The 14,714-nt window shown below is 29.9% G+C and overlaps 2 protein-coding genes across 2 annotated transcripts in view; one reads left to right on the top strand and one right to left on the bottom strand.

Annotated features, from left to right (window-relative positions):
- Nucleotides 1–1,482: 1,482 nt before the first annotated feature.
- On the bottom strand, nt 1,483–4,240 carry LOC124537990 (40S ribosomal protein S16). Its single transcript, XM_047114990.1, has 5 exons — nt 4,142–4,240; nt 4,008–4,052; nt 3,512–3,643; nt 2,124–2,238; nt 1,483–1,725 (listed from the first exon to the last, which is right to left on the bottom strand). The coding sequence occupies exons 1-5, from the start codon at nt 4,157–4,159 to the stop codon at nt 1,580–1,582; spliced, it is 456 nt and encodes a 151-aa protein (XP_046970946.1). The 5' UTR covers nt 4,160–4,240; the 3' UTR covers nt 1,483–1,579.
- Nucleotides 4,241–4,549: 309 nt separating this feature from the next.
- LOC124537889 overlaps nt 4,550–14,714 on the top strand; it is a 36,690-nt gene continuing 26,525 nt past the window's right edge. The window contains exon 1 of the mRNA XM_047114848.1: nt 4,550–4,777. The gene's annotated coding sequence lies outside the window, so the exon portion shown is untranslated. The remainder of the gene's footprint in view (nt 4,778–14,714) is intronic.

Genomic DNA, 14,714 nt, shown 5'->3' with positions numbered 1-14,714 from the left:
AAAAGTCATATATTATAACATCAAAATCTTCTTTTTTCATGTAAGCCCGTAAAAACACTCTTGAGTCATGTTACAGCGTTAAATTAAATGTAAAAAAAAAACGGTAAAAACTTATACATAGATACCTTTTCCCACTATTTTGGGTATCTGATCTATCATATCCGTTTTTTTAAATCAGTATTGTTTGTTTTTCCTTACATTTGACATGGCAAACAGTTTGGACAATTATCTTTCTGGGCAATTTGAATTAGATGATTTGCATTTGAAGTTGGTTGTATTAGTGCTGATTGTTTACGTCATAATCAACATTATAAAGAAATAAGTGAAGGACAAAATATCACAAACAAGTTTAATATAGATCCGACGACTAGGCGCAAACATTAATTATATTATGTTTGCGCCTGATTTACTTAAATAGCAATCGCTTGATCTACTTTCTAGATATATCTATACTTGTTTTTCTGAAAAAAAAGAATTACTAGTTAAACGGTTAATGTAGACTTAAGACTTCATTATATCCATACGAAACATGTGGAAAAAATAAAAATAGACCCAAAGTTGACCTTCATGATTTTATTTGTAATCAAATCATTAAGGTCAACTTTTACATCTTTCAGAGTTTAACTACATTTTTCATATAGACCGGGAGATATAATGACAAAATATTTGGTCATTTGTACCAGTATGGCGGTTCTTCAGGGGTCTACGTTAAGGCGAAAAGGAAATTGATGGTCATAGCGCTCGCACTGGCGGCCCAATCGCGTGGGCTTTAATCGAACGCGTCGGAAATATAACGAGTGTCAAACGATTTGTTCCACAAAAATGCTTGTATATTCAGATAGTCGAAAAAAAAGTAGTCGGTAGCGTAATGCCATATTTCTCGGATGTGGCTTACAGCTCGCCATACCGACGCGAATACATTAATTTTAATAAAACAATTCAACCATTTGTACCAGGCTAATTTTTGGATAGCTCATTATTGTCGAGTAGCCATTCGAAAATCACCTTGCCATACTTTTCCGACAGTTCCCAATGGCCGCCGATTTTAGATTTTATTCGTAATCCGAACGATGCTGGTACAAATGACTAATCTTTTGTCATTATCATCTCCCGGTCTAATATACGATGCACTTGCAACTTACTACTACTGTATGTCAAACTTCCAAGAATTTACGCACTGCTAACTTGTTACTTTAATGTACTTATGTACATTATAAAACAAATATTTTTAATTCTTCATACTTTCAAGACATAAGTTTATTTAATTTTATGCCTTTGATCTAGTCTTCGATATTTATCTCGACGATATTTGAAAATTAAGTGAAATAAGAGGACAACAACATTACGCAAATAGTCTTAAAAATATATGGTAGGTGGTAGATTGTTGACCATCAATAACAAAGTGTAATCACTTCTATTTTGAATAAAGATTTCGGACTTAGACTTAAAAAAAAAGTTTGTATATTTAAATGAAAGGCTGTCACGGTTTTACTTTTTTTTTATTTTTAAAACCACCCAATGATATCGTAATGACCAAGCGCAGCCAATACGATACCACACGGCGCTGAAATGTGCGGTGTTAACGGTAAGATTTCTGGTATCTGGCACGAGCACCTGGACCACCGAATTTCTTGGGCTCGCAGCGCCTGGGGTCAGCGACCAACAAACTTCTGTCGTATTGAATGAGGATATCTTTGATTTCCTTCTTTGATGCTTCATCTACATCTGTAAAACGAAATAAAAATAATTTATAAAATTGTTATTAAAACCTCTGTTGTAAAATAATTCTTATAATATAATTTGTAGTGTACACTTCAAACAAGCAAGTTAATGAAGAGACTTGCCGTTTGGTAAATGTCACAAATTTGATCTCCTTTCTCTGAAATGACTGACTCACACAGAGCAAGACAGCTTTGGAAAGAAAGGGGTTACAGTGAAGCTATAAAAGTATTTCAACAATTTTTAAATAAAAAAAAAATTAAATCACAATCTAAATAGATATGGTAGTAGAAAATTACTTAAACAAAATATAGGCAATGTAATTGATTTATAGGTACTTCTTAAATTGCCCAATGTCTTTCAGTTACTTAATATGAGTATAAACAAAACCTATTCTTACTTACATTTTTGATAAAAGGCAATAAGGGCCTTGGAAATAGCTTGTCTGATGGCGTAGATCTGGGCGACGTGACCACCTCCCTTGACGGTGACTCTGATGTCAACACCGGAGAACTTTTCCTGAATAAAACACACATTTCCATAAATTAAAATGTATATTTTTTTTATTTTGATTTCAAACTCTATATTAATAATCAGAACTGATGTTCACTTCACATTTAAGATGCTCAGGTTCGGAATAAGTTTGTTCATCATGAAGTATTGAAGATTGTATACTTAAATTATTTTGTTAATGCAAATTGCTCTGTTTGTTTGTCTTTTCGAGTCCATATTATAATTAAGTGGTCATTTACTTTTTTTAATATACAATTATTACATATTTTTTTAAACATAATATTAAAATAAAATTAAATGACTAAATTAATATATAAGAAAAGCAATCAAATTGTAATGGTAACTGCTCTCTACTTTATACTCACTGGCTTTAACACAATAAAGCATCAAAGCGTCCATAAACAGCTCATGAATCTACTTTAGTTTTAATGAATGCCATAGCCTTAGCCATTAATTATTCTTAATCATCACTAACATATTATATTTAATCAAAATCGTAATTTAATATTTTATGTATCACATATAATTCATACTTATTATTTGTTTATAAATATTAGAACTTGTTAAAACAAATAAAGGCATAACTTAAGGTGTGAGGTGTAAAAAGATATTTATTTTTAAATGGCAAGCATGTTACAGTAAAAGGCAATACTAAATAATAATAACAAAAACAATACTTCAAAAGAGTATTAACTATTTGCATACTCCTATAACAAAGAGTATAATAATAAAAAATAATTAATTACATAGTGATACATGGTTTTCTGAATGGCCCAATATTTGAGAGTTAGTATGATTTGACAAGACAAAAACAAACAAATAGTGTTAGGAAAAAACACAAAAAAAAATGTTGACTACTGGATAATACAACAAATAATTAAAATTAAATTTGTACACTGAACATTTTAATACTATTTGAAGGGTTATTTTTGATGCATTATCAATAAAAATAATTTGTCCAATGTACATATCTATGTAAGAAATGGATTTGTATTAATTGTGTACAAATACAATTGGAACAAACATGCTATGAACTTAGCGATACTTCCAAATATACCTACTGCTGAGCATATTATTGCTATGTGAACATGCAGCTTCAAATACAAAGATATAGCAAATAACAAAACAATCATGCACATGTATGGAAACTAAAATCTAGTTACACTACATTCTACATAAAATGTATTTTGTTATTAGTCATACCACACAGTTACTGTTGGTTTAATAGATATTCATGTGTAAAATAGCATACATGGAATTTTAAGATTTAAGACTTTACCTTGCCAAGCAGAAGGATGGGCTCCTGTAATTTGTATTGAAGAAGACGGGGCTCCACTAAATCTAGCGGACGTCCGTTTACACGAAGTACTCCATGACCGCGCTTGCAGTAAGCTACGGCTGTTGCGGTTTTCTACAAAAAGACGTTGATACTATAATGAAAGTTAGGGCATGTTTGTGTAATATTCGCAATTGACTTTAGGGTTATTTTGTAGTTCCTATTTAGACCACCCTAGCGAATAACTTCTAGAATGGCTGGTACAACAAAAACAATGCTCTTCTTTCCTTTATTGAGACCGTTAAACAGTATAGGTTACAACGGCCAAGGCAGGAAAGTACTTATAATAACCTTAAATGATTTGAGTTGCAATTTAATAAATAAAATGTGGTCGAAATATATCCACAGAAAAACACGATTAAATTTTAATATCTAAAATATTTAGTTTGAAATATACGAAAATTAAAACAACACGTGGATGCAATTTGAACAAACGTACCTTGCGTCCGAAGACTTGGACGGCCTGAATTGGTTCGCGTCTCGCCTGTAAACACCAAATATAGGAATTTAATATAATTTATCAAAATATTTCACATGATACTATAAGTAATAACAATTTAATATAACACGCACCTCTTGCACGGCAGCCATTTTGACAGAGAAAGAATGAGTTTCTGCATAGACTACACAAACATATTTAGAGACAACAGATATCCTAAACTTTAGGAAATATTTGTTATCTGTATTAAAAGTTTTAAACTAAAATATGTTATTAATATTATTTATCAAAAATTATAAGAGGATAAAAAACATAACTTTTAATTTTATTAATAATATTATTAAATTCAACCATGTAATAATAACAAATGAATATTTTTAACGGCATCTAGTGGTTGATAGCAAAACAATTTTAATATAATATATCGATCGGTAGATGTCGCTAAAAATGAGTGGAAAATTATTTTCAATAGATGTCACTATATGGTTTAGGAATCTTCAAAACAGCGGCCTTTCGATGACTCAATGCATGCGGCACGCATTGTTTTGTATTCGCCGAACGTAATCGCGAGAGTCGAGTCGTGCGTTAAGCTCATCGGTAGTGCACGCTTCTATTCAATGCGTCGCGAAAACATTCCCGCGTAAGTGTTATAGAACTTGAAACAAAACAGTGTGAATCAAAGTTGTTGAGAGAAAATTGTGCTTTATTGTTTATGTAATGTACTCTTGTGACATAAGTTTGATTAAAATTGACTTCAAACAAATCTGAAGGTAGGTAAAAAATATTATTACATATTATTTATACGTTACATTAGTATTTATTACATTCTTCAAACTTTAAATTAATATTCGAATTAGGATTCTTGAGATAAATATTAGATTCATTTACCTGTATTAAGTGAAATAAATTATAACAGAAACCTTATCGAAGTTTAAATAAAATTAAAATTATTTTATTACGTTCCCAAATTTTTTATTCGTGAGAAATCAAGAAACAATACTAACTACATGAGTACCTTTACGACTTATTTACTATAGCTTGCAGTACATTTTTTTTGTAGTGTTTTTACATGTTTTATGTTGAGTGACGCGTCACAAAAAGTAAATGATTCATGAAGGAATGTGGTCGACTACACATACATTTCGAGATCACTTAGATAAAAAAGAAAACTTATAGTATTTGAATAAGGTTTCTTATGTAATACTAGTTATTAGGTATAACTTATACATAAATCGTAAATAGAAAAGATAGTAAAATAATTAAAAAAGATAAAGAGTTATTGAATAATTAAGATTTTGTTTTTGATTAGATTGTTAAGAATAATTTTTATTTTATATTCAAGTTTACCTGTAATTTTATTTATTTAGAATATTAGTTTTTTTCACTTGAACGTCCCAAATATTTTTTACAGATAATGTATTACGAACGTTTTGACCTATTAAATTTTAATATACAAAATAAAGTCAATGTAATTTGTTCCTTCTTACTTCTATACTAATTTTATAGAAGTAACAGGATCTCTATCTGTCTGTTACGCTTTAACGGTTAAACTGAATTTGATCAAATTTTGTATAAAGCAGGTTTGTACCATGGTATAAACTATTTTTTTAACACCTAAGAACTAAAACCTACAAATCGCTTTGCGGAAATATTCTTTTTCATTAAGACATTACCAAATATCTTCTTGTAGATAAGAAAAACAATGAAATTTTTTCTCGATAAAATTTGACGATATTAAGCTTATTATCTCATTCTAGATATATAATACGATCCGTTTTGTTTATTTTAAATAAAAATACAAAAAATGCATATACCTAAACAACGTGAAATCATTCTTTTTACTTAAAATATTCCTGTAAGATAAGAAGACGTAACGGCCAGCTAAATAGTTCGATTTGACAATTAATCGATTAATATTTTTGCAAAACAAAACATGTCTTACTAAAATAAAAACAAAAACCTGAAAGCCTAAAAATAATAAAAAAAATATCGATAACGATCGTATCTTAACTAATATTATGAATGCAAAAGTACCTAACCTTTGCGGATTTATAACAATATTCGGTTTGTTATTATATTGGTTGTAAGTTTCGGAGTGGGGGCGACTTTATATTCAAAATATTTGTATTCTATAAACATTTAAAAATTTCGTACGGGTCAAAGAGCGAGTTAAATTAGTTGCCTATAAAAAGCCAGTACAAAATTTTATAGTATATAGTTTTGTAACATCTATAAACTATAAAACACCTAATTAGTATGTTTATACGAATAGAAACACGTGTTACATAATCGTTAATACGACCGCATAACAGATTATTAAGTACAATTCTATCGATTTAGATAGCTTTCCCTCGATTTGAATATTACAGTATTTTTTTGTATCAATGCATAACATAAAGTTATCTATTTTATTTACTAATAATTCTCAGAACAGACATAAAAACAAAAGTAAATAAATTCGTAAATTATTGGGTAGTAAGTAGCAACGTAATATACCACAGAATTTATTTATTTACACTACATTAGAAACTTCTAAATTAAGAGTATATCTCTACCATACCATACCATATATTATATCCAAAAACCTTCCTCTCGAATCACTATGGCTATTAAAAAAAAACCGCATCAAAAACCGTTGCGTAATTTAAAGATCTAAGCATATATAGGAGCAGACAGCGGTGAGCGACTTTGTTTTACATTATGTAAAGACGAGTTAAAGCCGGGTCTCTTACGCCCGTAAGATTTTTAAAATTTTATAGACTATAAATACTATAAAAAAACAGTCGCCTCTCCGAAACTCAAACTGATCTCATATAAATCCGTACGCGGTTTAAGTTAACAGACAGAGATACTTTCCAATTGATAATATTAGTAGAGGTACCATGATTGGTCACTGACCCTGACATTGTAACACTAATGCTCCAAACATGTCACCTTTGACTTGACTACAGAGTTAAATATGGTCAGAGGTGGGTTCTTGTTATATGATACTACTTATCTGCCGACCCTAGGAACTGCCATCACCATACCTCAACACCAGAGGGATGAGTGAAGCCACGGCGAAGTTATCTGCCGTCTCACATTTCACTAATAAGTTTTAATTATTAAAATTATAAATTAGTATTTTAATTGACCATGAACTATGAGTCCGCAAGGGTGTTATAAATATTTTTATTTACATTTAATTGATTCTGATAAATTGTGCCGAAAGTTAAAAATATCAAGGATTCTAGAAAATATCAAATGGTCACGGACCTAAGCACGATTAAATGTTTATTTTAAAAGAGGTAGGTACTTAGATAAGTTAAAATCGAATAACAAAAAAAATAATCTCAAATTTCGAACTATTAGGTATGACAAGCTCAGTCATAATAGATCCAAACTCCAAAGTGATTAGTTTGCTGTAATACAAATAATCAATAAATAGTCTGGTACAATAAATGACTTAAATTAGATCTACTTACTTATATACTTAAAGTAGTATACGTATAAGGATAAGTACGCATCACTTAGACAAACAGGAATTCCCGAATTTTTAATTCGTGTAGCATATACAATATCTTTCTGGGTTTTTTGAACAGTCACACTTGTAAGTTAATTAAATGAGAAGCTTTAAAGTCTATAAACATTATTACGGATCGGTTTATTTAGCACAACACATAGTCACTTGACTTCGTTAAAAAAATACTTTTAAACAAAACAGATGTACTTATAAAGTACTTGAATTCTTACTTTGAGGCGGAGGTCGTGTTTTCCGGTTACGTTGAAACCTCTAAACAAAAATCTAATCGTCCAGAAATTGCCGTCAAAGAAAATAGATTTTGTATGCTGGTATCTCAAAGGCATAAGACTGGAAGGTGGAAGTACTGCTCAATCCCAACTACTCCATCCTTCTGTAACATCTTCAAAAGAGGTTATTTAATTTTCTATAAAACAAGAAATATTTTTTTTGTCTGTTAGTTATTAACAGTTTTCGGATAAAAAATAATGTTCAAGACATAAATATATGTTATTCAAATTACTTGCAAGGAAGTTATAAGTAATACAACAAAATATTGAATGTCAAATTAAGTAGCACTCATTGCTTGAAAAAATAATATTATAAAAAAAAATGTTTAATCTTTGTTGTCTATTGTCGGTACACTTTTTAATCGCGATGGCAACACCGGGTTTATCGGCCGTACCGTTTACTGACCGACAGGTATACGGCTTCCTGTGTATTAATGGGGTCAAGATAATCCATTTACGTCCTAACTAGGTCTTAATGTTATGGTGTTACCATAAGTACTATCCTTTATATGGAACATATATATCATTCATTACGAACTGATACTATTATAATAGCTTATAGCGTTGCCGTCATAGCATTATAGATCATAAAATTACAAACTTATAATACTAATTTATACACCTAGAAATACATTAAAAAGGTTTTATTATGATATTTTATAGTCTGTATAAAACAGTACATAAAATATTGTTTTAGCTAGATAATTATTAGAAAATAAAATATATTTTTTGGCTCCGTTTCACTTTCGATTTAAATGATAAGATATCTTTTCGGGCAAGTGTTTCAACCTAGTTCGATAACTCGCCTTTTTAATAAGTGTCCAATATGTGTTACGCAAAAAAAGCATTAAATGTATTTTATTTTTCGAATAAATCAAAATGTTTCTGAACGTAATTAAAACACCCGTATTTCTTAATCACATATCGTAAAATCTTTGAAAATATGCCCTACATTTTACTAATTAACTAACAATCCGCCTCGGTTTTTCACGGGTACTGTTTATTAATTAAAAATGATATGATATAAGTGTGATTTCTTCCCAATAGCAGTCCGGAATAATGTAGCAGTCTACCAGTGGAAGCATTTTAAGAATTACATTCATCCATTCTAATTTTATTCATGGCGATTGCCCCGTATATTTGCAAATAAATTTTATTTATTTTTAAATTACATATATCGTCTAAAACCCTTATAGCAAGCTTAGCAAGATAATAATTTAATAAATGCTAACGGCAAACTTTTGTTCTTATTTTACAATATTTCTGTTAAAAATGTCGGTGTAATCTATTCATGCTTATAACTCAAAGTAGTTACTAAAACCAAAATGAAATAAGCACAGTTAAAGAGGCTTTAACTGAACTATTTCTAAAATGGTTATAACTAACCCACGTACATTTATTATATTGATATATGAAGATAAATAAAGAAAACATTTTAAATATATCATTATCCATTGAAAGAGGTTCGTTGGCTGAGTGGAGAAAAGCCTGGGCGCGGTTCACAATTATCTTAAGTACCCATCGTGAGCTCTAAAATGATGCAATCCCTGAAACAATAACATGCAGTAAAAGGGATTGAAAATCAGCATGTGTCTAATTTCAACGAAATTGTGCCACATGTGAATACTCCAACCCGCACTGTAGCAGCGTGGTGGTATATGCTCCTAACCTTCTTTAAGGGAGAGGAGACCTTAGCCCAGCAGTGGAAAATTTACAGGCTGTTTACGATTGAGTCGATTCTTACCTAAGAATCGACTTACTGGATTTCTTGGATTAATTAACATTAACTCTCAATGATTTCCAAACACTAATGATACATAATTAATCTATTAATAGGAAAATTAGTTTGAATTTCCTCGTTAACATATATTATATTTGGAGATTATGCAATTAGGCAATTAACGTTATAGTTACAACAAATTTAAATTTCGTTGAATTTATAATAAAAAACATCCAACATAACTGGTTAATATATGAATATTAAAAAGAAAGTGATATATATTTGGGTATTATTTATGTCGTAATATTAAAAAAAACACGATGCTACATTTTATACTCTGTCAGCTGGTTCTAACTCGAAGATCTCAACCCGTTTATAGTCTTACATAATATATGATATTTATATGTTTTGTATGAAATCAAAAGTTGTAATATATTATAATCTTATCTATAATAACAAATATGTTAGTATAAACTAAACCTATATACATAAAACTTGTAGCAGAATGTGCAGTGCGTTTAGCTTTTAGTTTAGTCTTACTCGGCAGACAATATCTGCTGGCGGTTTTGCTTGTTTAAAGTCAAGAACTATATTTTTTTTCTCATTGATCATCAAACAGTTTTAAGGTAAGTGAAACTTTTTGGTTGGATATAAAAGATAAGTTCCATTAATTTAATTGTTATTTGGTAATTAAAATTATAGAAACAGAAAACACTTCTGTGAATAATTCCATTAGAAGTTTATATGTGACTTTTGGAAACGAAAAGTTAATGACGTAAGACAGCAGCTTCTGGAAGCTTCTGTGGCGTACATCGAACTATTTAATTTCTAACGAGGTATGCGATATCATATGAAGCTAATAAGATACGTTTTACAAATATGGTGGTAGATATAATATCACCGTGTTTACATTGCTAGCTAATACTCAGTAACAAAACGATAGCGTTCTAATGGGTGGTCGTGTCGTACATAGATTATAAATAATATTAGAAGTGACATTTTAGTTTAATTGATTTTATCTTGTCTTAATATCTAGCATATTAATAATTTTCATACCATTGAATTTTATTTTATATCAACTACTAATTACTACTAACTAATTGTTATCCTAGTCATATTTTCTTTTATGCCATTTCTGACTAATCTCTGTTCTATGGTCACACATTATCTCGTCCGGTTGAGATGTTAAGCATTTGTCTTTGGTAATACGATTACCGTGGTAATCATGTTTGCTATTTGATGTTGCTTCGTAACACTTCAAAATTAAATATAGTATTACTTATTGCGTCACCATTTCGTTATTCAGCGAATAAATAGTACAAAGTGGTTCTAAGAAAAGTGTTGCCAGTTAATTGTAAAGCAGTGTTTCTTCCTCTTTTAATCAACTTCAAAATATAACTGTCTCTCATGTATGTATGTATACGGCGGAAAGTATTTCGAAGCAATACTCTTTTTATATTGGCCACACTTATAACGCATATACTAAAATTGAAGATTCTGGATAGATATTATAAAGTAATAGAAAAGACACACGTCATAATTTTGTTATTCAGCGGATAAATTGTAGAAAGTCGTTCTAAGAAAAGTGTAGTCAGTTGTAAAGCAGCCTCTCCTCTTTCAATTAACTAGAAAAATAAACGGTCTCCTAATTTAATACGGCGGATATCTATATAGAATTATATATATACTAAAATGGAAGATTCTAGACAGATATATAAAATATTGAAAAGACATACAAAAGGAACAAAAAGGCTGTGCAGTATTGATTATTGTATATGTTATGTCTATGTGGTTATACATTCTCTATTTAAAATCAATAGAACAATATAACACAAACTCTATTGAAATAATAAATCTTTACATAATTCCATTAAAATACAGATTTTTTTATCCTAATTATACTAAAGTCACTTTACTAGTGTGCCTGTACTTGGTGACTATTTTTGGCAACTTGCAACATTTGACCTAAACAAACAGACTAACATTGCAAGTTGCATAAAGGTTTTTAACAACAAAACAGATACGCTAACTTCCCGTATTATCGTTTCATATAATTAAATCATCAATTATGTCAGTATATCACAACCGGTATTTCTAGTATGTAGTATGAAGTATTCCGATTTACATATGACGCATCTACATACAATCGCCCGTTAGTGTGACAATTTCATCATTATAAAAACATTCAATATGTAAATTTTACGTTTTAAATGAATAATTTTTATATCTTAATAAGTATAGTATACATAACTAATTGGAAATTATTTGAAATTCCTTTGTCGTTTATTAAAAACTAGCGACCCGGCTTCACACGGGTACTGATACTACTGATTTTTACTTTATTGTCCATATAGTCCATATACAAAGACCTTCCTCTGGAATCACTCTATGTATTTCAAAACCGCATCAAAATCCGTTGCGTAATTCTAAATATCTAAGCATACATGCAGACTGCGGTGAGCGACTTTGTTTTATACTATTTAATGATAAATATACGTAACTAATTGGAAATTACTGAAAAGTGTAGTAATGAAAGAAAAAGAATTAAAGTTATTTCATTAATATATTATTAGGTATAAATTTCTTTCTAGTTTTATAAAAAAATGAGATTTCTACTGTACACAGTAATGAAATTATTTTTATTGAGCCTAACAGCTGTCAAATTCGCAAGATAAAGTCAATAATACTCCTCATACTACATACTCAGTGACATTTTAAAGGGTGTCATGTCTTGAGTTCACAGTATCACACATAATTTAAAAAAAAAAAACAGCAAACTACGGTAACATTATACAAATAAACATTGCATTCATTCGATAATCAACAATGAATATATACATATTTATTTACATACAAGTTGCGTGCAATTCAGATACAGGAAAAGAAAATAAATGAATAATGATAAATTTCTTATATTTTATATTCTTAGTTTATGGAGGTTATGTAGGTACAATAATGTGTATTTAATTAGGTAAATTCAAAGTTAAGCGGTAAATATATGGTTTTTAATCGTTACTGACACATTTGCGGTTTTCCTCGCATCACTAGTGTTAATGTGGATGGAATTATTGCGGCCTAATGATGAAGTCGATCAAAATAGTCCATGACTTTTAGTTTTAACACAATTAACAAGCAATGTTTATCGATTTTTAATTTATTGTTATCAAAATATATCACTAAATCTATGGAACCAGCTTTCGCAGGCGATTTTTCCGAACCGATACAACTTGAGAACCCTTAAGAAATGAGTGTACTCCTTCCTTTAACACCGGCAAGGCCCCTGCAAGCCTCCCGGTGCCTGATGCTCGTTTCCCCCTTTTAAATTATTTAAAAAAAAATCTGTCTAAAGTGACACAATAAATATGTCAAGTAACGCAAAATCTTTTAGGAGGAATTACCACATTTCTATTAAATGAAGGGGGAATAACGATACAATAGACCTAAGGGCTCATTTTAGATTGCAAGCGATTAAAGCTTGATAGAAAATCGATATTAAACCACTTCGAATCGAATTGAATGCGTTTATCGACTGTCGTCCGTTTCGCCGTCGCACAGGTGAGATCGCTCCTCTAGTTATGCTGTTTCCTGTTATGCTTTCGAATGAAAGTCTAGACATGTCATATAATATGTAACTAGGAAACCTTAGTAAGTACGCTACACACGTATAAATCGACTCGATTCTGGATTTTGTTAGGTTTCTTGTAATTATAAATTATTACCTAACTTAGCAAGTTAGTCATTTCGAGTTACCTAAGAATCCTAATAGCAAATTTAAATATATATGTATGTACAGCGCTTAATAGATGTTTATTTTTATATCTAATCGCGCTAATATCTGAAACTAAATATGCGTTTTCCAATGTAAATAATTCGTGTGATAATATTAAGAATGTACTATGTAATGTACTATTTATTTTAATCAAATGTTAAAGAAATGTAATGCTTCTGCATATAATGGTTGTATTTATTTTATTTTTTTGTGTCAAATTCATTAAAAATTTCACGCATAAATGGCTATCCGCACAGTCCCATGACATTGAACTTGGTTCATTCAATTTGTATTAATCATTCGTTTAAGTCGCATTTTTATTGCGGATATGATCGAGATTAAATCGTTCAAGCTTGCTCATTCGATTAAATACCTTCAACATGAATGGGTTGTTTTAAGATAGATTTTCCTTAATAATTATTTGAAAATTAAGTTTAAAAAAAAGGTTTACATCCAGTGAATAAACACTTCAAACGCCTTTGTAATTAATTGTATATATTTATTAACGTAAACAAATTAAAATGTTTTTTAAATTATCAGCTGTTAACTGACGTAACGGCTGTCTATTAAATTCCTTTGCAATTTTGTATAGAAAAAAAAAATCTTTGCTATGAAATATTATCATCAACTATGACTATTTTATAAAACCTTAAAGGTCAACGTTAGTATGTAGTGACTCATTCGCGAATTTAAAGACCGTAAGATCTGGCTTCTCGGAACAAATCCGACATTCCCCGTGACTTGATCTACCTTATGAATGAACGAGTGACTCATTCACTTTTACGACGTTCCACTTTTAAACTTTTTTTATTTGTATTCGGAAGTTATTATCGTACGTAAATTATTCTTTATGTTTTTGAGTCATTGTTACTATAACTTATTTTAAAAGAAGGTCATTATTTCCTTTGTTCTATTAACTAATCATGCTAATCGTCTTGGAATTCGGATACAAGTTTATTTGAAAACTAGCGACCCGCCCCGGCTTTACACGGGTGCACTGCTAATACTAACTATACTACAGAATTTGTTTATTTACGACATCACATTAGAAACTCCTACAATTATCAGTGTTTCTTTACTTTACTGACCATGTATCATATACAAAAACCTCCTTCTCGAATCACTCTATCTATTGACAACAAAAACCACACCAAAATCCGTTGCTTAGTTTAAAAGATTTAAGTATACATAGGGATAGAGAAAGCGACTTTGTTTTATACTATGTAGTGATAATTAATCAATTCGTTCTTAATAATTTTATTAAAATACCTATTTTATTATAATAATATATATTTATATGATTCTATTTTTAAATCTCGATATTAAAGGTACTCGAGCGAAACCAAAATGGCTACAGCTAGTATATATTAATATAGCAACATCATTTGTAAATAGAACCTAACATTACATGTAGTAAATTAACCGGATG

The sequence above is a fragment of the Vanessa cardui genome, chromosome 19 (assembly GCF_905220365.1).
Source record: "Vanessa cardui chromosome 19, ilVanCard2.1, whole genome shotgun sequence".
Lineage (NCBI taxonomy): Eukaryota > Metazoa > Arthropoda > Insecta > Lepidoptera > Nymphalidae > Vanessa > Vanessa cardui.
This window is presented reverse-complemented; position numbering and strand designations above follow the sequence as displayed.

Bases quoted from the DNA above. Each gene is read 5' to 3' on its own strand.
- LOC124537990 (XM_047114990.1), bottom strand. The intron at 3,644-4,007 runs GTACGTTTGTTC...GTCTTTTTGTAG, and splicing joins TCCAAGTCTTCGGACGCAAG to AAAACCGCAACAGCCGTAGC. The intron at 1,726-2,123 runs GTAAGTAAGAAT...TTCGTTTTACAG, and splicing joins TATTGCCTTTTATCAAAAAT to ATGTAGATGAAGCATCAAAG.